Source organism: Arvicanthis niloticus, chromosome 2 (genome assembly GCF_011762505.2).
Source record: "Arvicanthis niloticus isolate mArvNil1 chromosome 2, mArvNil1.pat.X, whole genome shotgun sequence".
Classification (NCBI taxonomy): domain Eukaryota; kingdom Metazoa; phylum Chordata; class Mammalia; order Rodentia; family Muridae; genus Arvicanthis; species Arvicanthis niloticus.
In genome coordinates, this window is record NC_047659.1 from 114,166,941 (window position 1) to 114,194,432 (window position 27,492).

The 27,492-nt window shown below is 42.3% G+C and overlaps 2 protein-coding genes and 1 non-coding gene across 5 annotated transcripts; 1 reads left to right on the forward strand and 2 right to left on the reverse strand.

Moving 5' to 3' along the window:
- Positions 1 to 465: 465 nt before the first annotated feature.
- Positions 466 to 18,027, reverse strand: Snx5 (sorting nexin 5). Of its 2 annotated transcripts, XM_034494536.2 has the most exons (14): positions 17,887 to 18,027; positions 17,570 to 17,652; positions 10,178 to 10,282; positions 9,522 to 9,632; positions 8,341 to 8,462; positions 7,376 to 7,499; positions 6,620 to 6,715; positions 5,275 to 5,380; positions 5,114 to 5,189; positions 4,127 to 4,166; positions 3,946 to 4,032; positions 2,999 to 3,158; positions 1,932 to 2,017; positions 466 to 1,160 (listed from the first exon to the last, which is right to left on the reverse strand). In XM_034494536.2, exons 2-14 carry the CDS (start codon positions 17,618 to 17,620, stop codon positions 1,110 to 1,112), a joined length of 1,215 nt encoding a protein of 404 aa, XP_034350427.1. In that variant the 5' UTR covers positions 17,621 to 17,652; positions 17,887 to 18,027; the 3' UTR covers positions 466 to 1,109. The 2 variants fall into 2 exon arrangements, with proteins under 2 accessions (XP_034350427.1, XP_076785998.1); XM_076929883.1 differs by lacking the exon at positions 17,887 to 18,027 and having other exon boundaries at positions 17,570 to 17,784.
- Positions 13,863 to 14,101, reverse strand: LOC117704814 (small nucleolar RNA SNORD17). The gene has a single exon (XR_004606333.1). It is a non-coding gene; the product is annotated as a small nucleolar RNA SNORD17 (small nucleolar RNA).
- A 6-nt stretch (positions 18,028 to 18,033) lies between the features above and the next one.
- Mgme1 (mitochondrial genome maintenance exonuclease 1) lies at positions 18,034 to 26,074 on the forward strand. 2 transcript variants are annotated; one of them, XM_076929884.1, is made up of 5 exons: positions 18,034 to 18,166; positions 18,884 to 19,454; positions 23,097 to 23,313; positions 25,279 to 25,411; positions 25,767 to 26,074. In XM_076929884.1, exons 2-5 carry the CDS (start codon positions 18,950 to 18,952, stop codon positions 25,926 to 25,928), a joined length of 1,017 nt encoding a protein of 338 aa, XP_076785999.1. In that variant the 5' UTR covers positions 18,034 to 18,166; positions 18,884 to 18,949; the 3' UTR covers positions 25,929 to 26,074. The 2 variants fall into 2 exon arrangements, with proteins under 2 accessions (XP_076785999.1, XP_034350429.1); XM_034494538.2 differs by having other exon boundaries at positions 18,085 to 18,223.
- Positions 26,075 to 27,492: the final 1,418 nt, after the last annotated feature.

Here is a 27,492-nt window from a genome sequence, read left to right on the forward strand (position 1 = left end):
CCACCCAAATGGAGTTGTGCTATTGGAAGCAGTCTAGGAGTGACAGGCAAGGAAAGACAGGAACCAAACTTTGAAATCTTTGCTTAAGTCCAGACTCCCATCAATTTGTGCTATTGAATCAAAATCCACCCAAGTGTTCAAATAACAGTTTGAGTTATACAGCAAATAGAGCCAAGCTTCAAGTCTTCCAAACTGAGACTGAGCCAGGAATGCTGGTGTATCATAATTGCAGAACTTCAGAATCTTTAAAGCTGAGGCAGTGGAGTTGTGGGTTCAAGACTAAACCCCATTTCAAAAAAATCCCAAATACTGCTCAATGGTAAGGTTTGCACAAAGCCCTGGCTCAATCCCAAACACCTTAGTAGAGTTACAGGATCGGGCAGATAACGGACCCTTTCTACCCTTGGAAATACCTCAGGAGCATTCTTGAGATGATCTAGTTTTCTACAAAAACACTCCATATGGTTAACATGGATCATTTTTATTATATACTTTATAAAAACACCCAAAGCACAAACACACATGCCCCACCCTCAGGGAATGTCAGAACCCTAGATTCTTCTCTCTCAAGTATTTATATCCCAGTTACAAAAATGGAGCTGTAAAGGATGTATAAAGACATGAGATCTTGCTTGTTACTGTACAAGCATCTGAAGTGATCTTGACAAGAGGGAGCAAAATCTACCTAATTAAAGAACAGAGTGTCTGCCACTTGCCCACAAGCAGTTACTGTTTGTTGTAATTCACAGCTATGTCTATAGGAGCACAGGCACAGGAAATGTTGAGACAGACATGGGCCAAGCTATTGCTTCTCATTTCCAGAAGGCACACATCTCCATACCATTTTAGTAATTCCTGACAATCTATAGGAGAATCTGTTAGATTCTACCTACTTTGAGGTATTAAATGCATAAGAAAAGAATTAGTTATGTCCAAGTAACATGCAATGAAAATATTTTTAAACCAACATGGTTAAGTGTTAAGATTTTTAGAAATCAAAATATTTATTCACATGATTTTAAACTAGTCAAAGCTTTTTCTTTTGCAGTAATGATTTAAGTGCAAGTGATGCTGGCTTTCACATTGGTGTCCTTCAGAGTAAAGACAGGTCAGTTGTTCTTGAATAAGTCGATGCAGCTCTGCAACAGGGAGACGTTGTTCTAGGAAAAGGGAAGGGGAAAGAAATGAATGAAGTAAGCCCAGATACAGCTTTCCTCATGAACTCTGAATCTGAAAAGTAACTAAACCAAGACACTGTCCTCCATGAACTCCCAAGGTACAACTACCTAGCACCACCCACATCCTGCTAGTCAGAGGGATCCAGGCCAAAAAGCCAGTGGCCGCTTCTTCTACAGAACCCCAATCACAAACACTTTGTTCCATAATGTTGAAAACTGAGGAAGACTTGATGAAGGCCTGGCCAGGTTGTCACAGACTAAACAATATTCTGAAAATGCCAGTAACTGCCGAAGACCCTTCCATGGATTGCTGTTACTAGAAAGCAAACCTATGCTCTGCACTAAGGACCCTTAAGTGCGGGTATCAAAAATTCTTAACCCACAGTTCAACTAAGAACCCAGCATGCACCATTTCTTTGCTGAGTCACCACTAAGTATGTACCACAGGACAATGAATGAAAATTTTAATCTTTACTCCTAGCCCTAACACGTAACAGGCAGAAGTGGGTATCTGCGTTCCACACTAGCTAAGGCTACAAAGCAAGTTCTTAAAGACAGCCAGAGCTATAGATGAGCTGTCTCAAAAACAAACAAAACCCACTATGCTAAAATGCCCCCTTTATGCATCAGCCTTCAGCACTGTATGGTTTGCACTACACACATGGTTCATTAGAGATTACTAACAAAAACCAGAGCAAGATCTTGAGAAAGTGGCCTGTCAGGCCTGTGAGAGAAAGGCAACAGTCAACTTACTCTGGCATGTTTTATTTCCAGTTCAGACATTTCGATTAGGTTCTTTCGAAATGCTGCCACTCTCTTCCTTTTGAAGTTTATCAGCTCTATGGGAATAAAGAGTTAAAAACTTAGCAAACCACAAAAATTTCAATTTTCCCACTCAAATTCCTCTTTCACAAATGGCCTCTAGACCTTATGCCAGTCAAGATAAACTAAAACACCACATATCATACACATTACCTGTATGTGGGCCACACCACTCAGTCACTAAGCACACCATGGTGAGAGAACTGGTAGCTTGAGATTGCCCAAAGTTGGAGTACTCATTATAGCTGGCAGGATTAAATGAAAGACCATGCTTTCTTATAAAAACTTGAGGGTAAGAATCAAGTCCACTGTCCTATCATAGTTACATTTATATATGAGGAGATACACTAATATTTGCACAGGCTTTGTTTCATGCCACCCAGGCAAGATACATGAGATCCTCCCAGGAAAAGACCCTACCTCATATTCCAGCCTTTTTTCAACACTGATGGCGAACTCCTAGCTAACTCACATCCTCTGACCTCAACTCATCTGGGAAGCATGCCAACCAAAGATCCCACTTCTGCTTCACAGACAGATTCCTTTCAGATAACCCAGATTCTCTGAATCTGAAGCATGAACGCTTTCCATCTCCCATTGCCGTTCCTCAGTTCATGGTGGTAACTCTAATATACTCACTCCTATAGCAATCAATTCTTTCCAATAACCAGTGTCCTTTTATAATTACTTAATCATTTTGTACTCATGCATTTATGCACTTACATTCTTGCTCTGTGCTAAGATCATGAAGAAGCATCAACTGAAGCCAGGCACTTGGATGAGCCAACTCTCCAGCCCCTCCCAATCTAAACAGTTGAGTTCTCTGTAGTGTTACAATTCATCTCCCATGTGCTGCCCGGGACAAGCCCACAAATGCATGCTAGGGAGGCTGTTTACTATAGCTCTAACCCAGCCCTGAGGACGGGGCTGACTTCTGATAATTTGTATTAGTTTCCCAAATAATAAAATGAAAGCTAAGTAGAGAAGAAATGCTCAACCTTCTTTTGCAGATTCAGAAAGCTGCTCAAACTTCTGGCAGCACTCCTGTTGATGAGTCTCTGCCAACTTGACATCTTTGCTTTTTAACCGGGCCTTGTCCAAAGCTTTGTTTGAATTTTCATAGTCAATTAGGGCTTTTGTACGTCTGTATAGAAGATCCTGAAGAAAATTAACAGTCATGATGTACAAATCTTCAAAGAACCAAAGAAAATATCACATACTGAAAATGTCTAGACATATGCATGCAATAGACGCATGCATGCAATAGACGCATGCATGCAATGTCTAGAAAACATCCAGTGTCAACATTTTGAAATGGCAAGACTCTGGCCCATTTCTCTATCTTGCATAAAGATCCACCTGATGTGGGGTATGGGATACGGAACTCTTTAAACTGCTGAGCCATCTCTCTAACCCTTTATCCAGCATAACTTCCACACGAGACTGACATAGCTTAATAATACAGCACTTGTCTAGCATGCCCTAGGCCTGACCCCAGCAGCAGGGGCAGAGGGGGAAGCTAATGACGCTATTCAGTTTTTTGAAGATCATTTCCATAATCCTTATTATAAAATATCCCACACAAAAACTTCCTTCTAGTTGAATCAGTAATTGAAGGTATTTCGGAACCCCACTTTTGGAAATTAGTACCAGGGAACCATCTAACTTGATATATGTCTAATATAACATGAAACCTAAGAGTTCAGAGATCTAGGCCAGTGAGGCCGTTTTACAAGGGAGTAAAACGCATGGCACGGAAGGAAAAATCCACAAGGCTGGTTGTTCTCAGGTCTTTTCACATGCTAAACACGAAACATTGCAAACAAGTGCACCTCAATATAATGCAGCATCCTTTTCTAACCCAAAGGCATTATCTTAAGTGTTACATTCCTGGTTATGGCACTAAGATGAACTTGTGCCGCTAAGGGCTAAATTCCCGTCTTACCTTTGCAGCCTCTATGTTGAGCATGTAGTATCGGAGGAGCTCTGTCAGTTTTAAATCTTCATCCGATGAGACTCGACCTTCCACTTTCTATTTTAAACAAATAAAGGTCATCAGTCACCATCCAGGCAAGAATCTATGTGCCTTAACTAAAGGTTACCAAGACCAACACAAAACTTCTTACCCTAAGTTTTTCAAATAGCTCTGCAACTTTCAACAGGTACCTGAAAGCATACAGAAGGTCTTAGCTCTCTCTGACATGTAAACTTATCAAAACTCTTAAGACATGAATGGATGACCACTACAGTCAAGAATTGTAAGGTTTGCACAGAATGAGTTCCAGGGACAGTCAGGGCTACAAAGAAACTGTCTCAAAAACACCCCCCCCCCCCCACAAAAACCCAAGAAAACCCCACCAATAAAACTAAATGGGTGAATTTACTAGAGTAGCTCCTTATCTCAAACAGCAAAGACTGACCACAATATTCAGCCTCAGCCACTGTCTAGAGATGATCCAAATTAGTCAAAACCAGTACAGTGAGCTACATCACAGCTGCCAGCCATCACTCAATTTTCTCAAACTTCCAAGTCTGAGGTAGTATGTTATAGACAAGTGTAAAGCCCAGGACAAATACAAGTTCAAGAATTGACCAGTAATCATTTTCATGATCTAATCTCCTGAACAAGTCCAGCAAAAAGAACCAAGCAAAGAGGCCAAAGAACACCAATGATAACCACAGAACACCCCCATGAACAAGGGAAGATTGCTTGAGACTTGGGTGCTAGAACTAGATCTGGAACTAATCTTGTGTTCCAGAATATTCAAACAAGCTACCCGTGGTACACATCTTTAATTCAAGTACCCTGGAAGCTGACAGACCTGAGTTTGAGGTCAGTCTACAGAGAAACCCTGCCTAGGAAAAAAAGAAAAAAGGGTCTCATATAACCCAGACTTGCCATAACCAATAATCACCTTGAATATCTGATTCTCCTACCTCCTGGGTGGTGAAATGCAGGCATGTACTACTACCAGGGCTTTCTGAATGCTAGGCAAGCCCTCGATCTTTTACTGAGGTCAGGGAAGAGGAAGGACCAATGGGTTGAACTAAGGGCCTTGTACAAGCTAGGGAAGCAATCTGCTTAACCACCACCTCAGCCACCCAAGACTTACTTTTTGATGACTGTGGGTTCTTCTAAGGCCAGGCTATGCAAGCAGGCTGCAGTGTGGATGTAGTCATCAGCAACATCTGAAGAAACAAGCATAGATACTGTCACCCGAGCAGAACAGGCACACGGAACTGTCTAAGTAACCAAGTGGGTAAAGAGATTTACTTTTGTGAGATCTGGTCATCTTGTCTGCTTTAGCACAGGAATCCTTGATCCTGTTGTAATAGTTAATAAGGAAGTTCTTCTCTTGCTCAAAGAAGTCATCCACCTCCTAAAAAGGAAGAAAAAGAACTTAAACCAAAATACCCAGAATAGGAATATATATAGCATTAATGAAAACACAGGCAATCATGGCTCAGGGGTTGATTAAAGTCTATCTTGTCCGAATAATGAGAATCTGCCTCCAAACCAAACAAAATGGTCACCTAAGTTTAACCTGTATACACTAGATTATCATGACACTTAATATTTGTACTTCAAGACTGACAAAAACAATCAGATACTAACAGACTAATTTGGCACAGATTTAAGTTTGTGAATGGCAAGTAAATACTGATATCCTCCACACCCTTTAAATCCTTCTAGTCCATCTGTCAGGTGGGACACTGCCACACTGACCTAGCTTGGATACCATGTGTGTCCATGGACCTTTAAAAAAAAAATTGGCTAATTTCAGACTAACAAGTTGGACATTCCTGGTAAGCCTTTGCCAACAGTAACAGACCCCACAATGCATACACACAAAACCCATACAGTATTGCCTAAGAGACACCATTTCCAACCTTCCCTTTCCACTTAGTACCTGTGTTCTGGGCTTCCCTAATCAAATCCTGGAGAGGCAAAGCCAGATACTAGATAATTGCCAAAACCACTGTTTACAAAGAACCAGGAAGGCATTGGGTAAACAAGGGTCTCTTTTTTCTCATTATCCTCTAGAACAGTTCTGCCCATTCCTCAACAAAAAGCCAAGCAGACATTAACTTCAATTTAACACAACCTAAAAACCACTACACTTCAATAACATTAGTAAACACTTCTTCCTCTTGTACCAAGTTCATAACATGTAAATAAGACTTATCCCACAAGGTCTGATGGCTCAAACCTTTAATCTTGGTGCTTGTGAGGAAAAGGCAGGTAGACCCAGGTCAGCCAAGGCTGCCTAGTTGAATCCTAGTTGTGTGTGTGTATATATACACACACATACATATACACACACACACACACACACACACACACACACACACATAAAGGTGCACACCTTTAATCCCAGCACCTACTAGGCAGAGGCAGGTGGAACTGAGTTCAAGGCCATTCTAATCTAAAAAAAAAAAAAAAAAAAAAAAAAAAAAAAGAGTTCCAGGAGCTACAGAGAAACCTTGCCTCGAAAAAGCAGTAAACAAAGCAGCCACTTCCTAAGAGCTGTCACACCTGCTTATAAACACTCCCCCTCCAAAGAAAACCTACCCATTCCCATGAAACCAAACATTTCCTCAAACTGCCCACGCCTTACCTTAACTCCAGAAAAAAGGACCTCATCGGCGCTCTTCACCACACTTTTAAAGAAGCCTCCAAACATCTCCTTGGTATTTTTCCGCCTAACACTTAGCTAAAGGAAGGAAATTCCAAAACATTTTATAACACAGCGTTGGTTTCTGTTAGCATCTTTTAGTTGAATAATCACACAAGTAACATTTTATCATGAATACATGAGGTACTTTAACCCTGCCTTAAACCAGGAGTCTAAAATTAAGTAGCTAAAGATAAATACAGATCATATTCCCAATGGCTAGCCCAACACTCTGAATCACGGTAGCAGTCCCAGAGGTTTTTCAATTCTCTAAAGAGCTACTGCTTGATTTCTACTGATGCCAGGCCTCAAGAACTCGAAGATATTTTCGACAGTGTCTCACCACGTAGCCCTAGCTGTCCTAAAGTAAAACTCACTATGTAAACTGCTTGACCTCCAACTCATAGAAATATGCTGAAGTTAAAGGCTTGCTTTATATATGAAAAGGCATGTTCTAAAAAACCCAATAAATAACCCTGAAATAAAGGTACATACATTTCAATTCCTTCCAACAAATTAAATAGAAGGAGGAAAATTAGTTTGGGGTGGGGGTGTCAATGTTCTTTCAGTAGTTTAGAAAATAAGCCCTAATGGATCTAAAGAGGAAGATAAAGTGTCTTCTCCACTGTTTTCTGTAACAATAAATGCAAACAGAGAAACTCTTATTATTTAATCATGAAAAGAGAAAAATTGCCTTACATCCTGATCATATTCCAAGAAAACATGAAAGTTGCGGTCTTTACTGAGAACAGGATGAGAAGAAAGCCGCTGAAGAAAGACTTCATGAGAGGACACAGTCTTCTTAAAGACAGCGAGATATTCACTGAAAAGACACGTGCACAAAGAATTCAGCTTACATTGCTCCATTCCTGCCCAATGCTCACTTCCTTATAACTCCACTCTTCCGCTAATGGTCACTAGGAAAAACAATGCAACCAGACTATACCTAAACACTATAATTCAACTTGGTAATTAATGTTAATTGTAGAATGAACCAATGAGGGGAAAAAGTGCCATTGTAATTGAATTTGCTTCAAGCCTGAGAGAGCCAAAGTCTATCTACATGCAATTACTACTTCAATCAGCAAGGGCAAGTTATTCCTCTCTTTAAAGGAATGAAACCTTGGGGCTGGAGATGGCTCAATAGTTAAGAGTACTGACTGTACTTTCAGAGGTCCTGAATTCAATTCCCAGCATGGCTGCTCATAACCATCTGTAACGGGATCCAATGCCCTCTTTTGGTGTTTGAAGACAGCTACTTTCTCTTTTATTCTGAGGGACATGAGCATACTGTTAGTGCAGGCCTGACAGGCCTCTAAAAGAGGCAACTGATTCTAAGGACTAATAGTGGAAGGGGTGAGTACTTCTGAGCACATACACACTTAAAGATTCCATCTATAAAGTTTAAGGAGAAAAGTTTAAGATGTTGTAATTTGTGAATGTGGCCCCCCTCTTAAGTCATCCATGTGGCCATTCAGAACACTTTGTAAACAGCATTTGCTACAATCCAGCAACAAAGTTCCAGAAGCACATCATATATGTCAAACACTCTACAAATTGTAGTTTTAGAAACTAGCACTGGTTACATTCTTAATATCAGGTTTTTCCACTCAATTCTTCTGATTATATTTCTCATAAGTTAGAGCTCATGAAAATTCACTTACGCTTCCAGTTCTTGCTTCATCTTGGCAAACTCTTCTTTTGTCATAGATCCTTCCCCTTCTCCCAGTTTCTGCATCTTCTCTCGAGGGCCATCAAAGTCTGGCTTTGTGGGAGCAGGAGGGATCTGGAGCAGAAGCAGGTAATCTGTAAGTACCTTATCCCAGTGCAGATAGTGGCTGCATTTCATCTGCCAATTCAGATGGCCAGGCCAATGGAGCTAAGGCAGCTCTTATTTCATGCAAACCTTATTCTTTCTGACCTTCTAAAAAGGAACTATCCTAGGCTGATCATGGTGGCATACTCCAGCAGAGGTCAACAGATCTGAGTTCAAAGCCATCCTGCTTTATAGAGCAAGTTCCAGGACAGCCATAAACAGAGAAATCCTGACTTTAAAAATCAAAAAACCCCCACCTCCCATGTTAGCGCACCGACTGCTGTCTCTCTTCAGTTTTAAACAACTGGCAGAAGATCATAGTGTATATACATTTTTTTCTGTCAGCTTAAAACAGGTGCAATTAATGTTAACAATGAGTGACTAAATCAAAACTAGGCCTTCACACATCCAAAAGTAACTCCCCCCATTCCAAAGATTTGAATATTGGTGCTGGAAATCCAAATCAGAGGCAGAGAGTTCCTATCTAGTGTGTTTGAGGTCCCGAGTTTGATTCTCCCATATCACAAAAACAAATTTATTTTTGAAATTAACAGTCTGAAAAAAACTTAAGTACAACTCTAATTCAGGTCATCTTGGGCCATGAGATCTCATGCCAAAGAATCAGAACAAAACCACTACTGGGCAGATTCTTAATTCTGTTTTACTGGGCAGATTCCTAATTCTGCCCAGTAGAACAGAATTTGAATTAATTTAAAAACTAGCCAAGTGCTCTGCAAACTGTTTCCTTCACTCTTAAGTACCACTGAGGAATGTCACTGTATGCTCAAATACTGAAATTTCCTAGAAATCAATTCCACTGGCGCCCGGGGTAGGTGTGAAGGAGATAGTTAAGCTCAATTCATAGCACCCTTGTGCTTACAATCACTGTGAACTCCATCTCCAGGGGATCTGAACTCTGGGCACCCACATTTACCTGCACATAGACACACTTAATTCAAACCACTGCAAAATATGTGGCCTCTTTAAGATACAAGAAAATAGCTTATTAATTTTCTAAAATGAACTCACAATAAGCCCGGCATAATCTGTTGTTTCAGTAAGAGTGTCATGCAGCCACACAAAGTCTTCATGTTGTCTTGTAACAGAAAACTCTGGGCTCTGAAATGTGGGCAGTGTGGTCTGTGAAGAGATACACAAAATGGCTTTAGAGTTCCTAGACTGCTCTATGGGAACCTCATACAATCAACACAGCAAGACCCAAAAAGTACAGCAATATATGACCTAAAGCCACTAACCTAGGTAGCTTAGACATTCTCATCTCTAGGAAATTCTTTTCACGGGCCTTTTGAGGCTTGCTGTACATGAAAGATTTATACTAGTAAATGGACAAGTTTGAGACTGACCCTCCCCCAGGTTATAAAAACAGAATAGCAAGTACAATGTTTCCTAGTCTTCGCTACAGTTTCCTATGGTTCTGTAAGCTGTCCTTGGATTCCTTTCATGACAGTGATTTACCTCATGTGCAAATGAAAGCCTATGGCAGTGACTGTGGCTGTACACTTGCCTGTTGAGGGCTCCATCCCAGCAGAAGACAACTGAAGCACAACACACATGGAGCTCAAAAGATGGAAGCTCAAGTTTTCAGCAGTTTGCCACATTGCCCCTAAAAAGTGAGCATTTCAGCTCAAGCAATCTTCTCACACCCAGTCATTATTGTCACTCACCTTGGTGTGCACTGTAAACTTGACCTTATCTCTCTCACTGAGTGCATCAGGTATGTCGATCTGAAGTGATGGGTCAACATTCAGGTCCACTGACACAGATCTCAACTGAAATATATTTTAATATTAGTTACATGTTCAGAAGTCATTCATTTCTCATCGGGAAAGGGTGAGCCAGCCAGTGTTTCTTCAATGATGTGAATAATGTGACCCATGGCAGGCTGGCCACAGGCCAAACCAAAGATCTAAAAGGTCTAACAGATACTGCACCTAGATATCCAGCCTAGCTTTTTATTTCCTTATCCTCAAAGAAGTCACAAACCCTAGTTTCTAGTCTTTGCAGTTAATATGCTTTATCAGTGGTTCTCGACCCAATACTGCAACCCTTTAATACAGTTCCTCATGCAGTGATGACCCCCAACCACATGACATTATTCTATTGTTACTTTATAACTGTAGCTTTGCTGTTATAAACTGTACTAGAACCACAGTGCTATATGCTGATAATGCCTTCACTTTTGCTCATATTAGCTAAGCAAATCCAGTAACCTATGGAAACCCACTTTCAGAATTATGGCAGAAGGACCCAAAGGGGTGGAGGACAAGTTTCTCTTAAGTACTACAGGCAAAGTGACAATGGAGTCCCCACCACTGAATAACTCATCTGGTTTTAATCTTCTCATACTGACAACCATAAAAGGGTATATAGCTTCTACCACTTTTATCTGTATCCAGCGGTAAAAAGTTGTGCAATGTTAGAATTTCTAAGTCAGCACTTCTGCCCTTATCCTGGAATCACCAAGTAGGATTAAAGCTTCAGCATTCCTGTTTATGCTTAGCCAGCAAAACCAACACCCAGTAGCCCAAACCCATAGAATTTGCTAAATAAACTAGGCCCAAGGATAAAAGGGTGGCAGCCTTCCTGCCACTTTCTCTCACGTTTTAAAATTATGATACAATTATATCCCCCAGCCTTCCCTTCCTCCAAACACTCCTATAAATGCCTTCTTATTCAAATTCACAGCCACCCAAGTCGTTATTGTTATACTTGCACACATACACTCCTAAATACAAGTACAACTTGCTCAGTCTATCCATGCTACTTGTATGTTTTCATGGCTGACCACTTGGTATTGGAAAACCAGTTGGTGTTTTCCTCCCCAGGGCAGACTATTTATTCACTCTCAGCATTTCTTAGTTGTCTGAACTTCTTTATGTAGGGCTGAGACCTCCTGAAATTCCCTGATTCGGTTAGCATGCCTACCGCTCAGATCATGTTTAGGCAGATATATGCTAGTAAGACTTCATGGTGTAGCTTTTCACATTCCTAGGAGACAATACCACAGCATACTCCCTATTCCACTGGCTCTTACAATCTTGCCCCACTTTCTGCAATAACCACAAGCCTTAATTGAATTGTAGATACAGTTGCAATTTTGTTTAACTACATTTTGATTAATTATGATTTTTCTATAACACATCTTTCTATTGCATGAGGCGTGAGAGCTACACATACTGTGGTTTAAAAGGACAAATATTTAGAATATAGTTATGTATCAGTTGTAGGTTTTTCCTCCCCAGAATTCCTGACTTCCCTAGCTCTGTGTAGGTTGCTAGGTTTCCAATATCAAGCACTGTTTCCTTCTCCAGGGAATCCTAAGTTTAACTAAAGAACTGTCAGTGTTACATGCAAGCCAATATACTACACTCTTAGGGTTATAGTGCCATGCTGGTCATGGTTGTTCACAGGCATCATGACTAGGTAGGAAGGTTGACTTCTTCCCTCCTCTGGAAACAAACTTGCATGGTACACCATGAAAGCTAGTCCTCAAAGAGGACTTACTCTTCTGGTCATTTCCAGCTAAGGGGATCTCTGGGCCCTGTGTCTGAAGTGCTCGGTGTCTTCAGCAGCAGCACAGATTTGCTGTCCACCTCAAGAGCAACCAAGGGCAACACCAGTAGTCTATATTGTTTTTAGGGGTTTCAAACCACCCAATTAATCCTTTGAAGATGGTAAACATACTTTAGAACTTGGCTTCTCATGCCTGGTGTTGAGGTTTTTGTTCTTAGATTGTTACTGACTCTGGAGAGTATTGTCAGCTCAGATAGCCATAAATCTTTTAAAGACAGGGTTTCTCTGTGTAGCTCTGGCTGTCCTGGAACTCACTCTGTAGACCAGGCTGTCCTGGAACTCAGAAATCTGCCTGCCTCTGCCTCCCAAGTGCTGGGATTAAAGGCGTGTGCCACCACTGCCCAGCCATAAATCTTTTAAAGAATAATTAATTTTATTATGAGAATGTCCTTTTGTTGCTGAGGCCAGATCAGATCCCTGGAGCTGGTGTCAAAGGCATGAGCTGTTGATGTGGGTGCTGGAAACTTAACCGCTAGATTCTCAAAAAGCAGCAAGCACTATTCCAGGCAGAGTCAGCTCCTTTCCACGAATCATGAAGCACATGAAGTTACTGGCTATTACCTCACAGTGAAGGGTTTAGCATTGCTAATTATATTTTGAGGAAGGCTACATAGATCAGGCTGGCTTACACCCCCCCACACACACACACACCCATCCCATGTCTATAATCAACACTTAGAAGGCTGTGACAGAAGACCAGGAAAAAGGCCAGCCTTTTCAAGTAGGTAAAAGGTATGATTTCAAAACCTCAAAACACAGGAAAAGCAAAGCTAAGACATGGTAACTGCTTACATCGTCTCAGTACTTGCAAGTTCTGCTTTAAACCAGTGCCATATAGTCAAAGTGCACTGGTCATCTAGTCCCATTTTATAGTGTTAAGAAGCCATACAGAGCTGGGAAGTGGTGACATTCTTTTCATCCCAGCACCCAGGAAGGCAGATAGCAGGCAGATTTCGAATCTGAGGCCAGCCTGGTCTACAGAGCAAGTCCCAGGAGAAGTGCCACAGAGAAACCCTGGTGGGGGTGTGGCGACATGTATAAAATGTCAGTCCCTATTATTTCAATTTGATCACTACAAAGAAATTTACCTTAAAAGAAAAAGTATTTGTTTCTATTTCAATCTTTCTCCATTTCTTATTCCTAATGTAGAAAAACATGCTTACCTGACACATATTATCAAAGTACCTTCCCTTCAGTTAGTTATTCTGTTCACGCCAAGAAATCCTTCACTGCCCCAAAAACCAACATCTCTGTCAGGGAGAGTTAAGGAGCCAAGTCATCCATGAATGGTCCTTCTTAGCAAGGAGCAAACACACCTCTTAAGTCAGATTTTTTTTCTCCAAAGGAAATACTCATTAGTAAAGAAGTAAAATCTAAATAAAAGCACCTTGTCACAGATATTCAGATATAAAAAACCTACATGACAGTCATGAAATACAAATACTTAGGAATAATCCTATGAGAAATTCTACTATAAACTTCCCTCTGCCCTTTATATATTCAAATGTTAGTACTAAATCAATCAAACTTATCAGTCCTGTTTACTCCTATCCCAAGATAACCAAACTTAAATTCATCTGTATGTATTCTTGGCCAACTTCTGTGTTACTAGGACATAAGCAACTGAGGCACCCACAAGCACTATACCAACTCACCCTTTAATGGCTCAACATGTCCGGCCATTATGCTCTTACCTCAACAAGTAGGAGGTGCAAACTGATAATAAATAAATGTAAAAAACAACTTATGAACAAGGAACTAGAAGGGCTGCAGGAAGTGATCAGATTTGCACCACTCATCTTGGTGAGATGGAACCCAGAGAGGGAGCCATCCCTGCTGACACTAGCCATTCTTACCAGTAGTAGTCTGCCAACACACAAGCAATCCACAATAGAACACTGCAGAGAGCAGGGTTGGAGCCTACTCAGCCCCAAGCTCCTAGAACAGGAACTGAGACTGGGAAGAAGGTCAGTGCAGCGTACTCAGCGAATGGATAAACAGAATCATCATTTCACAAGGCTGCAAGCCCAGGTACTATGGCTGAATTGCTGCCTTAAGTAATGGAGAAATCTTAGTTATCTGGACTGTCTTCAAATAATTGCAAAAGATTCCATTTCCCCCCACTTAGAAGAACCTTCAACGGCTTATTTAAAAAAAAAAAAAAAAAAAAAAAAAAAAAGGTGCTGGAGGATGAGGGTTCCTCCAGAAGTCCTGAGTTCAACCATCTATAAGTTCTGATGCCCTCTTCTGGCATGCAAGTGTACATTCAGATAGAGCACTCATACACAATCTTTTAAATAGGTTTTTGGGCCAGCAAGAAGGCACTTGTGGCCTAGCCTGATTCGATCTCCAGGACCCACAGGGGAGAAGACAAACTCCCACAAGTGTCACCACAAACTTAAAAATGAAAAACAAAAACCAAGGGGGGATAATGTGTTGGCAACAAAGAAGTCATTTTTGGAAAGTCAGATCAAACAGAAAATGTTTCCAATTTAGATATTACTTAAGCTTACAAATGCCCTGTAGTTCCCTTCTGATCTCAAAGAATGGAAAACTGTCTTCTTAAAAAATTGAGATAATCCCAAGATTGTAATCACACTATCTTTGAACACTTAACTCTTTGAAGACATTCAGGTTTATACACACTGTTCAACTGCTCAAGCAACAGGTTGATAACACAATGTTCAAAGGGTGTGTGTGTGCGCGCATGTGCTTTACTACTTCTACTACTACTTCTAGGCAGCCCAGGAGTAGCATATCCTTAGCATATGAGGGATACAAGCATACAAGGCAGCCACACTCACCAACTTAATTCACTAGACTTACACCCATCATTAATCCATTTCTAGGTGAGTAGCAATTCTGGCTCACAAATGTTTGTGAGTGCTGTAACAAAAGAACCTCAGGTTCCCAAAGTCCAAACCTACCACCCAAAAAAGACAGTAAACACAGCTGTACTGTTTTCACAGCTATATTAAATTCACAGAACTCAAAACACACCCTTTATCTCCTTTGATAAAAGTTCTTCATAATATCTGGATAAGGACAAAGATGCTCAACAGTCCAAGCTTAATGCAGCATGTTACTTCCTTTCACAAACTATTAATCACAAATTTAAACCCTTGATGGAGGGGACTTCACTCCACCCATCACACCACTTTAGAAAGCCAGTTAAACCCCATGATTCTCAACTAAACTTTGTTTAGTGGAAAGATCATTTAACAATGTTTACAAAATTACAATGTTAATGTCACCTCCAATAAAATTGTTAGCAGTCTGGTATGGAAAGGGGACAGGCTCCCAAAACACCAGTGCTCAGGTTTGTCAGAAAGCCTGGCTTGGTAACTTACAAAATCTCACCAAATAAACACTTAGCTCATAGTAAACTAAACTCAGTCCTTTAAGTGGGCAGGCTACTTTCTGCAGCCAAAAACTGAATACATCATAACCTGCTAAAGTATTCACAAATGGGACACTAAGACATCATGTGCAAGTTGCTGATCCAGAACTAAGGCGTGGGCAGCTTCGAGAAGCCATACTTCCTGAGTCTTATGACTACAGTGCAAAACTTCAATGCACACACAAAAAGATAAATTTAGACTTGCTACAGTACTGATCAAAGTTCAAGACTGTTGTCTATACTCTTAACGGACGTATCTATAGAGAAACAGCAGCAGCAGTTACATTTATAAATGTCTGTCACAAGTCTGAATAAATATCCTTCATTAAGTCCATGTGACCCCCTAGTGAAAATTAAAGTCAAGTTATTGGGGACTGAAATTCAGAGTCTGGCTCACCTTAGACAAAGCTACCATCCAACATCCCTAGCCCTCTAACAAGAAGAGAATCCCTAGTTTTAAAAAAAAAAAAAGACTGTAGAATACATACCCCAGCTAGACTTGGTAAATCTCTACTGTACACCACACTAAAGGAAAATTAAACCAAATTAAAGATCTGACAGGGCACAGGCTTTCTATGTAAAAGACACATGCAATGGCAATTCTACCTCTCAAGTCAGCTTAAGGAGAGAACATTTTGGGGTAAAAGACTTTACAGTAAATGTCTAGATGTCAGACTCAATTCTCTACTCCTCTCAGGCCTCCCTACCTTGCCAAAGCACTTTACTAGCATTCAAACTCCTCAATGCTAGCTCAGAGCTAGAGGGAGTCCCAGTGTTTCGTTCTCACCACCACCCCAAAGTCTGAAGAATCATTAACTTCAGGGACTAGATTCTAACAGTCACTAGAGCAACTTCAAGAACCCCATCTTCACAGAAATTGCAAGCTAAACAATCTGAGCATTTAAATATAATTGCAAAATACTATTAGTCAACAAATTTGGACTTCAGTTCCCTTTTGACACTTGCCAAATTTCCTTCAAATAATTGCTGCCATCTAGATGTGATCTGCCACTCTAGTAGACTGGATAACAAAATCGAAACCATGTGCTAAAACCAGTAATTCATCTCAATATTTCTTTAAAGTTGTAATTCTCTCCAATGTAATCATCTCCAATTTTGCTGATCAGAGTGATGGTGAACTCATTTTTAAACAATCTATTAGCAGTTAACAGAGATGACCAAGTCATTTTACATAGCTGCCTTGACTATGCTACAACACGGGTACCAAAAAAGGAGGAAAAACCAACCATAAGGACCTCTCCTGCCCGCAGTACCACGCCAGAGAGAAAGCTAATTCTTATAGTGTAAAAGAAATAAAACACCTCGAACAAAGCTCTATTTCAAATACCCTTGTTGGAATAATCCAACTGGCGCTCCAGACCGGTATTTACTTACTAGATAAGTTTGTCCATTCAAAGATACTTTAACCTAAGAGCTCCCATATTACTGAAGATTTTGCCCACAAAACTGATCTGCGACGGAAAATTCAAATTTAGAGGGCCAATAAAAGTAGAATCCCTAATTGCCTACATAGCAATCTCCGTAAACTGCATTGCTCCTCAAGATTATTTGCAGTGCAAGGGTTACACCAACACAGGATTTACTAAAAATTACAACTCCCACGAGGACACATTTAGCTTTTAGTTGCAAAAAACATGCTACAGATTCTCGACTGAAATTTCCCCCACTATTTTAAAACGAAAAGGCCATTTTCTTAAAAGATAGGAACCGCAAACTAAACTCCGATCCACTTTCCAATTACCAAATAGTTTTTAAATCAAGTTTTAGGAGCCTTTTTAAAAAACAAGCTATGGGTTTCAGAGCTTTAGCCTCGGTCGAGGCTTCGCACCAAGAGCTCAAGAAGTGGGGTCCCACTTTGTCTGGTTCCCCTTGGTCTGAGATCGAGGGTGCCCTGAGACCCCGCTGGAAAGCATCTGTAAAGGGGTGGGTTGGGGAAAACCTCCGGGTCTTGCAAATCCTTCCCTTGCTGTGGACCGCCAACAGCCCGAACCCCAGAGAAGGTACACCCGGCCCAGGGAGGCCGGCAGGACCTCCAGCCTAGTTAGCCAGGGAGGGATCTCACCTTGCTGCGGTCCTCCTCCTGCTGCTCCAGCAACTCGGGAACCGCGGCCATGGCGACGCGGGCCTCGAGCAGGGGCCGTCTGGCTGTGCGAGGAAAGAAGAGGCTGGGCCGCCGCCGGGGCGCCTTTCAGGGGCGGCCGCGGCCCCGCCTCCGCCAGCCTCCCTGCCGGACGACGGCTGGAGGCCGCTGGACTCCGCCACCATCCCAGCAGCCCCGGGCGCAGGCCAGCGGCACGCCACGTGCTCCCCCAGAGCGGCCTCCCCCGTCCCCGCTGCCGTCCATCTTGGAGCCGGGCAAAGAAGCAACGCGGGGCCTACCCTCGCTCTGCGCCACGCGGACACCAGCACCGTAGGGCCGGGACGGGGACGCAGGGTCCGAACCCTCTCCCAGTGAGGTACGCCTCGAGAAAGAGCGCGCACAGCGGCAGGGGGAATTTATTGCTCAGCCAGAGTCCAAGATGGCGACCGGCGGTGACGTACGCAAGATCTCGTGAGAGCGAAGACGCGCGGCTAGACGGTGCCCACGCTTCGGCTTCGGGGGAACAGCGCAGTGCATGCTGGGGCCTCCTCGCTTTGGGAAAGCGCGGGACTGATAAAAGTACGGGTCCCGAGAGGTTGTTTGGAGTCTGGGTGTAAAAGCGTGGTGGCATCTCAGGTACAGATGGAACCCTGCAGCAGGCCGAATGTCTATTTAAATAATCTCTTCCCTGTCTAAACTCAGGCACGGGAGGACCACGGTTGTCCTGGCCCAGCCATGGGAGACACCTGCAGACATCACTTTCTGGGATTAACGCTGATGGGCTGTGCGGACCCACCTGCGACAAGTCCCGAGTCTGGACTGCGGGGTCACAGTAGCACCCACTTTAAAGGATGTGAAGAATAGATGAGAGATGCTCATACAGAATATTTAGCAAAGAGTTTGGTATATAGATGTAGGTGTTTAACTGTTAAGGCTTGTGAATTTGGTTTGGGGGGGTTTTGCAGTTTTGTTTCTAGAGACAAAGCCAAGCTAACCTTAAGACTCGAAAAAATACTGCCTCGGCCTCCCAAGAACTAAGTTTCCTAGTCTCTGCCTCCAGACCTTGTCACATTTATTCAGATTAAAGAGTTATAGTGTCACGTCCAAAATGGCCAACACAGTAACAGTTAACAAATGCTGCTGCTTACGATTTTGGTGAACCTTTCTTGGCAATGATATTTTTTTGAAACGTTAAGTGTGTAGTGTATGCACTTTTAATGTTTGTTCTTGTGTGATTTTCAATTTGATGGTTTTAATATGTAAAACCTCTTAAACCTAAACTTTTTTTTTCTTTAGATAAGAACAGATCACACTTTTAAGCTTTACAGACTAAAGAAAAGTAAGAGGGGCGAAGTCTAAAAAATGAAACCGCTTCTGACCATCTGCTGGCTGCTTAGATGTTCAAACAGATTCTCTGTAAAACCAAGCCCTCCTGTGAGTTTCTCCACTTCCTCTTATGTGTGTGGCAAGAAGAAAAAAAACTCTTACGAAACAGTAGACCAAGTGAAGTACTCTCGTTTAGTACGCTCTGTCTTGTCCAGAGGCCCGGTCCAGACTCCAGAGTCACTGTTCAAGGAAGATGATGTGCTCTATGGTCCTGTGAGTAAGTGTAAGGTTCCAGAGCAAGAGCCGCAGGCCAGAGCTCCACGACACTGGTTTCCTATCTTCAATGAAGAGAGAGCCATGAAACCACACACAGGCGGTTCTTCAAGTCCTTTGAAGATCCCTTTGCAAAGAAACATGATACCCAGTGTGACCCGCATCCTTCAGCAGACCATGCCACCTGAGCAGAGTTTCTTTTTGGAGAGGTGGAAACAGCGGATGGTTCTGGAGCTGGGAGAAGATGGATTTGCACAGTATACTTCAAGTAATTCTCTTACTTCTGGTTTTGTGTGGTCACTGGTTTTTAGGTGATAGAGCATTCCTGTCAAAAGAATGGGACTTAAAAAAAATCTTACTGAGGAAGTGCCTTCAAATAGCATTAAATAGCATTTCATGTCTGCTGACTGGCTTAACCCTCCTCATAGATACTGTTACCTGTAGAAATGGAAATACAGAGATCAAATTATTTGATAAACTTGCATAACTTATAAACAACCTATTCTTTTCCATCTCTTGACAAAAGTCTAGTTTTTAAATAGTTGGGGTTTTTTTTGTTTTTTTGTTTTTTTTTCTCAGAATTTCATTGTTCTGCTAATCAGTATCAATTGGCTAGCCACAGTCCAAGACACACGATCCCTGATTACAGTTTGGTAAATTGAACTGATTGAATGTTCTTGACTAGAAATTGGTAAAATAACCTTTAGCCTTCAACCGTCTTATTTTTTAAAAAATTTTACCAGTTCTTAGAGAATCTGGTACAGTATGTTTCGATCGTATTGGCAGCCTTCAACTCCCGACTTCTTTATTAGACAAGTGAAGAGGATAGCTTCCTTAAAGCAGGTCCTTTTAAGCCAGGTTTAGTGGCACACACCCTCAGTTGCAGCACTCAAGCAGATAGAGAGATCTCTGTTGAGTCAACCTGGTCCACTTAGGGAGTTCCAGGACATAGTGAGACCCTGTCTCGAGATAAATCAAACAAAAAAGGGTAGATCTAAAAAATAATAGACATGGTGGTGCATGCCTATAGTCCCAGCACTCAGGAGGCTCAGGTAAGATCACATGTTCAGGCCGATCTGAGCTGCATAAGGAGACCCTCGTGGTTGGGGGAGAGGGAAGCAAACCGTTGGCAGGAGAGAATGCACTGGTCTTATAAGGATTATATAAGTGTCTTTGTTTAAAACTGGAGCTTATAGAGACATTCCTTAGCCTTTGTTTCCCCAAGAATATTATGTGTACCTCCAGTGACATATGGGCACTTTCACTTTAAAATTATTGTCCTTCTTTCCAGTTATCTTAGGGAAAAAAACACCAAAATAGTATAAGCATTTAGTTATGTAGTTATATACCTTGGATATGGCAAAAGTGACTCAGGCTTTGTTTTACACCAGTGGTTTTCAGCCTGTGGGTCACAACCCCTTTAGGGGTCCAGCAACCCTTTCACAGGGGCTCCTAAGACCATTGACAAACACAGATATTTACATTATGATTCATAACAGCACAGTTACAGTTATGAAGTAGCAATGAAAAGACTTTTATGGTTGGAGTCACTACAGCATAGGGCGTATTACACTCTATTAAGGGACTGCACCATTAGGAAGGTTGAGAAGCAACACTTTCTATTCTTCAGATGGGCAAGGATTACATGTGGGGTACCTTCGTAAGATGGTTAGTGACAACCACTAAACCAGTGTCTGGTTTCCTTTTTTGGGTTTTTTGTTTGTTTGTTTTTTCGAGACAGGGTTTCTCTTTGTTGCCCTGGCTGTCCTGAAACTCTATAAACCATCCTCTCCTATTTTTAACAAGTTTGTCTTCTGATTCATTACATAGTCTGTAGGCTACCACACATCTCTTTAAATTTTATTCCAGCAGGGTTAAATTTCTTTTTTTTTTTTCTTTTTTTTTTTGGTTTTTTCGAGACAGGGTTTCTCTGTATAGCCTTGGCTGTCCTGGAGCTCACTCGGTAGACCAGGCTGGCCTCGAACTCAGAGATCCGCCTGCCTCTGCCTCCCAAGTGCTGGGATTAAAGGCGTGCGCCACCACCGCCCGGCGTTAAATTTCTTTTAAGCCTTTCACATGCAGATAATTTCTACAGGACCAAGAATACAGGAAGTAGAGCAGTGTTCCTCCTAACTTGAATTCCATTTAGTCCCCCCCAAATAATTTTCCAGAAGCAATTTTAAGTTTTGCTAGTGTAGAACTGAACTGACCTTTCAAGTCTTTGTAAATTTGACAAACATAATATGGTTTAATATTACCCCATCTGGATGAGATTGATTTCCTCTTTGCTGTGGGCTAGCCTGTGCTTCTGTATGTGTCTAGATAATGCCTCCCCCACCCCCCAGTTTAACTCCTTGCTCTGCTAGGAGACTTGAGCCAGAATACTTGTGCTTTGGGTAAACTAACAGGACAGCCAAGGCTGCTGGAGGAGCCGAGTTCATTATCTTGTAAGCTGTTTGAAAATTACAGCTTAAAATGTTAGGCCACTACCTAGCCTAACACTGCTCACTCTTTCTCTTCCCTTTACCAGTGATCAAGTGACTGTATAGCGTTTCTTGTGTTTATTGAGTATGTTTCCTGATCTTAACTTAAAAGAATATGAGGAGGCCCAAGGAGATGGCTTAGTTGGTTATCTCACAAACATTGTTACGGCAGCCTTGATCAGGGCTCTATTAAGGTCTACTAAATGAAAGCCATTTCCTTCTGCTCCAGAGATGAACTCTCCCCCGCCCCCCCAACCCCAGCTCAGGTGGAGACCTAATATTACAACCTACCCAAAAACACTAAAAGTTGATCCAGCTGAACTGGTCAGTCTGCCTGCCTAAGGCACCACTCTTCAGGAAGGTATATTCACCTAACTACGCTAAGAGATGAAAGAAATAATTATTCCCTTAATGAAATAATGTACTTTTCCTTCCCAGAAGCCCAAGGGCTCCACAAAGTTATAATTGAGCAGCATGAGGCTCTGTTAGGTCTGACACCTTTCCCAGTCCTGACTAAAGGTGTAAATTTCCTTCTTGTTGTTGTTGTTGTCAGTTTTGGACTCTGACCATAGCCTATGTAAGCTTTTTTCTGGTGCTTTTGGCTTTTTCACTCTTTCCACATGCCTGCTTGCCTAACCTCCATGGCTGTCTGAGAAAGGAATGTCTGTTCTTCATCTCCCTCCTCTGGACAGCTGCCAAGATTTACAGCTTGGGTACTGGAGAGATGCTCAGTGTTTTAGAGCATTTGTTGCTCTTCCAGAGGACCCAGGTTGGATTCCCAGCACCCATGTGGCTCACAAACACCTTTAACTCCAGTCCCAGGAGTTCTGATGTCCTCTCCTGGTCTACTTGGGCAACAGGCACATACATGTGACACACAGATATACATTTAGACAAAATACTCTTACACGTTTAAAAAAAATTACAGCCTTCCTGTCTTATACTTTTTCTTCTAAACTCTTTCAAAAAAAAATTTTTTTTTAAAGAAAAGCCAGGGTTTGGTCACTTACGCTTTTTAATCAATCCCAGCACTCAGGAAGCAGAGATGTGAATTCAAAACCAGCCTGGTCTACATAGTTCTAGGACAGCCGGAACTACATAATGAGAGCCGGCTCCAAAAAAAAAAAAAAAATTGCATTATTGGATTTCACAGGAAACTGAATATTGCTGGGCATAGTTGTACATACAAGCACATGAGGCTTAAGTAAGAGGATCTCATGTTCAGGGCCAGCCTATAATACAAAACCCTGCTTACAAATACAAGAAAAGGATAAAATTTTTGTCTAAGGGGTTTTCATTTTAAGATAATTTTTGTATAATTTAAATTATATTATTATATAATATGTGGTACTTAGTTTTAAGTCCTGCTTTGGTTTGGTTTGGTTTTGGTTGGTTCCATTTTTATTTTTCCTCGATTTTCTTTTTAGATGTGTTTTTACAAGGCAGACAGTTCCATGAAGCCTTGGAAAGCATACTTTCACCCCAGGAGAACTTAAAAGGGGGAGAAGAGCACCCCCAGCATGGCTACATCAAAAGCATCCAGCATATTCTGAAAGATATCAGTGGTGTGCAAGCTCTGGAGAGTGCTGTCCAGCATGAGGCCTTGAAGTACGCAGGGCTCCTGGACTGCGTGGCTGAGTACCAGTAAGTACAGGTGCCTCCTCCATCCCAGTGGGGCTACAGGGATGTCTATGAGGCAGGCCTCTCTTAACTCCTGCTTCAAGATGTGCCTAAGGAATTGTGGCCTCCACCTTTTTAAGGTAAAAAAGAGAACAGGGCAGGAGGTAGGAGAGACATACCGAGGAAAGACACTTAATCTGCCAACATGAAAATCAGTGACTGGGAGTGACTTATCCTCCAGCCTGTCCATTTTCTTGTCTCTCCAAGACCCCATGTGGTTCCTGAATGCTCTTCTCTATTTCCTCTTGAATCACTGTTGTTTTCTTTTGTCTTTCTTCTCCCCCTCCCCACCCCCTGCTTTTTTCCTGTTTTCCCAAAGATTGTATAGTGATCTGTTGGCCCTGAACATCAACTCTCTTCCTGGCTTCCAGGCAGTGGCTGATATGATAAGGACTCTGAACGGGCTAAAACTTCCTATGGCTTCTAAGTTGCTGCTGTTACTGTTTTTCCTAGTCATTCCAGATCCCAGGAGTTGCTATCATCTGCAGATACCCCATTCCAAATAAAGCATGTGACCAATAACAGGATGTGAGGGGAAGAGTGTGGGATCGGTGACATTTGAACCTCTGGTTAGGTAGTAAGTTTTTAGAGACAACAGTGTCACTATGTAGCTCTGGCTGTCCTGGAACTCACTACATAGACCAGGCTGACCTCGAATCCCCAGAGATCCACCTGCCTCTGCCTCCCAACTGTTGGGATTAAAGGTGTGTGCCACATGCCCAGCTCCTGAACTTAACTTTGGTGGATGCCCATGTAACTGATGTCATTTCTGAACCTGACTTAGTTCACTTGGCATACTCTTTTATTCATCTACGTTGTCCCAAGTGACAGAACTGCCCTTTTTGTTTCTATTTATTCATTGTTTAGTTTTTTAAGACAGGGTCTCACCACGTAGCCTTGACTAGCCTAGAACTTTCTATGTATATAAGGCTGACCTCAAATTATGGAGATATGCCAGCTTCTGCCTCCCAAGTGTCTGGAGTAAAGGCTTGCACCACCAAGCCTGGCCCTACACTCTGATCGTCTAACTGTTTATAGTTTGTGGGTGGGTATAGTATCATACCAGAGTGGATAGAGTACGGAAGTGTCTGTCTACATATAAACCTTTAGGCAAGGGTCCAGATGTCCTCACTTGTATGTCTGACTATCATAGCTTCCTACTGATTGAATCCAGCTTTTATTTTGAAGTGCTATAACATGTATCAATTCATAATGAGTTCTTTACTACTGATATTATTATACTTCCAAAAAATTCACCAAAACCATGAGAGGTGTAATTTCAGTTACTGTTAGCTGTTAAAGGAGTCACAAGGAATAAAGAGAATTATTGTTTGAACCAAAAATGTGCTTCCTACTCCTCCTGAATAGCTTTGTGTGTAATAGTATTCTCTGTTGCTCAGCTATGCCTAGTCCCGTCTATCCTGGATTTTCTCCTAAGGCAGGAACTCACTCTGTATCCCAGGCTGGCTTTGAGCTCATGGTTATTCTCCTGCCTCCACATCATAGCTGCTAGAATTATAGGCATGAAGACCACACCTGCTATGCTTTTCTAATCCTAAGAAGTAAAGCTTGTTTTGGAAAATGGAGGGTAAAAGCAAGTCATTGAGGAACCAAAAGTAATGTACATAAGACAAGAGTTAGATACGATACTATCTATCTATCTATCTGTCTATCTATCTATCTACCTACCTACCTATCTATCGTGTGTGTGTGTGTGTGTGTGTACATATGTGTAAGTTCTCACACCATGATTTGCAAGTAGAGAATGGAGCACAACCTTGGGAGTTTGCTCTCCGACCATGTGAGTTCCAGGTACTGTGCTTGGGTTTTCAGGCTTGGCAGCAGGCCGCCTTTTCCCATTGAGCCATCTTGCTAGCCTGAATTTTTCAATTTGAACTGTTACAAAGAATTCCTCTGGATTCTCCTTAGGGGCAAGCTGTGTGTGATCGATTGGAAGACATCAGAAAAACCAAAACCTTTTATTCAAAATACATACGACAATCCACTACAAGTCGTGGCGTACATGGGTGCCGTAAACCACGATGCCCACTACAGTTTTCAGGTCAGAACACTGAGCTCCTGCATGATAAGCTTGGCCTGGTGTTTTGGGTTTTATTCTTATTTAAAGCACTGCTTACTGCTCTTTAGCGTTCTCTCCCTCCAGAGCACTCTCCTCCTCTCCTGGGCTGCTGCTGCTGCTGCTATTTGTTTGTTGCTTCTGCCTTGCTTTGTTGCTTACTGAACACTGTCCATTATTCGATGTTATCGGCCACTGTTGTGCTCTCCTGTGTCCTGGTGCAATCTTTAACCAGCCCGTCTTAGAAATGGGTTTGGAGATACTGCTGTAGCACGCTTAGCACTGGCTAATTTGCCCTGAACAAGAGGAGATACTGGAGCTGTACTGTGTTTCTCTCTAGGTTCAGTGTGGATTAATTGTGGTGGCCTATAAGGATGGGTCCCCTGCCCACCCTCACTTCATGGATGAAGAGCTCTGTTCTAAGTATTGGGTCAAGTGGCTTCTTCGACTAGAAGAATATACAGAAAAGCAAAAGAACCAGAGCATTCCAAAGCCAGCGTAGAGGCCAGGGCATTACTTGGAAATGCTGAGCAGATCCCTCTGTTTGGGAGATGCACTGCTGTCCACTGAGTTTTTAAAGAGGAGTGCCGAGAATCTGAGGGCTACATTAACCCAAGCTGGAGGTGTAGTGGGTCAGAATATATCTACTGAGAAGCCAGAGAGTCTGGAGGTCAGCCCTTGACTCACCAGCTGCACGACCTCTGACTGTTTCTCACCTGAGAGGAGGACACTTGGATTGGCAGCTGCCTGGGGATTTCTGGACTTTCTTGCAAACCTTTGTGTCCCTGGCAGGATGCCCAGTCTTTGAATTGAGATCAGAAGGCCAATTGAAGCATCATGTGCCACACATGTCCCTAGGGTTCTCAGGGATGGGAGGGTCCCTGCACCCCTAGGGTGTACAGAGGGAGAACAAGCACATCTGGTGTCATCACTGCACAGTTTCCTAGAAGGTGTTTTATACCCTGGGACTCTGTGTCATTAGGGGAAACTTCTTAAATTCATTCATATTGAATAGTTGGCCTGGCTGCCTGGAGAGCTGGGGTGCTCACCTCGTCATTGGCTGGATTCTTTTCCTTACCAGAGAAGCCCCAGCAGGAGGAAGCATGAGTGTGGAAGTCACCATCATTAGGGTTTGGGTATCTGTTGCTGGTGTCAGTTAGCAGGCCATGGACTATAACAAATACTGTTGTGGGACTTTTTTAACTAGGGGGAACAATGATAGAACCTTTCTGTGTTTGATAGGTAATAAAAACCATTGGCTGTTCTTGGATTTGGGAGAGGGTTTTCTATTTTATAAAGTAACTCTAGTAGCATTTAAGTTATAGCTACTGACATAAAATTGTAAGTTCTACAGTCACAGTTTTCATTAGTCATTAAAAAAATAAAAGATATTCAACAGTTAAATGCTTCCTAGTCTTTCAGTGGACCAGAATTTGTTCTAGGGCCCATGTCTGGCAGCTCACAACTGCCTATAACGCCAGTTCCAGGGGATCCAGTGCCCTCTTCTGGCCTCTGAGGACACCCGCACTTATATGCACAGACGTACATACACATGAATAACCATGAATAACGAGCTTTTTTTCTGACTTCTCTCATCTTTATTTATTTTCTCACATATTACACCCCAGCCACTGTTTCCCATTCCTCCTCCTCTCCCAGTCCCCCCCCCCCCACCTCCTCTCTCCCCCAGATTTGCTTCTCCTCATTTTCTCTTCAGAAAAGGGCAGGCCTCCCAGGGATATCAACCAAACATGGCATATCAAGTTACAATAAGACTAGGCACCTCCCTCATACTAAGGCTGGATGAGGCAACCCAGTAGGAGGAAAAGGGTCCCAAAAGCAGGCAAAAGAGTCAGAGACAACCCCTGCTCCCAATGTTAGGAGTCCTACAAGAGCCCCAAGTTACACAATCATAACACTTATGCAGGAGACCTAGGTCAAACCTGTACAGGCTCCCTGATTGTCAGTTCTGTCTCTGTGAACCCCTTTAAGCCCTGGTTAGTTGATTCTCTGGGCTGTTTTGTGGTGTTCATGACCCCTCTGGCTCCTATAATACTCTCTCCACC

Coding starts and splice junctions, on each gene's coding strand:
- Snx5 (XM_034494536.2), bottom strand. CDS start 17,620: ATGGCCGCGGTTCCCGAGTTGCTGGAGCAGCAGGAGGAGGACCGCAGC. Junction 8,463..9,521: donor CAGATTATGCCGGGCTTATT/GTGAGTTCATTT, acceptor CTTCTGCTCCAG/ATCCCTCCTGCTCCCACAAA. Junction 4,167..5,113: donor GAACCCACAGTCATCAAAAA/GTAAGTCTTGGG, acceptor GTATGCTTTCAG/GTACCTGTTGAAAGTTGCAG.
- Mgme1 (XM_076929884.1), top strand. CDS start 18,950: ATGAAACCGCTTCTGACCATCTGCTGGCTGCTTAGATGTTCAAACAGA. Junction 23,314..25,278: donor GACTGCGTGGCTGAGTACCA/GTAAGTACAGGT, acceptor GATTCTCCTTAG/GGGCAAGCTGTGTGTGATCG. Junction 25,412..25,766: donor ATGCCCACTACAGTTTTCAG/GTCAGAACACTG, acceptor GTTTCTCTCTAG/GTTCAGTGTGGATTAATTGT.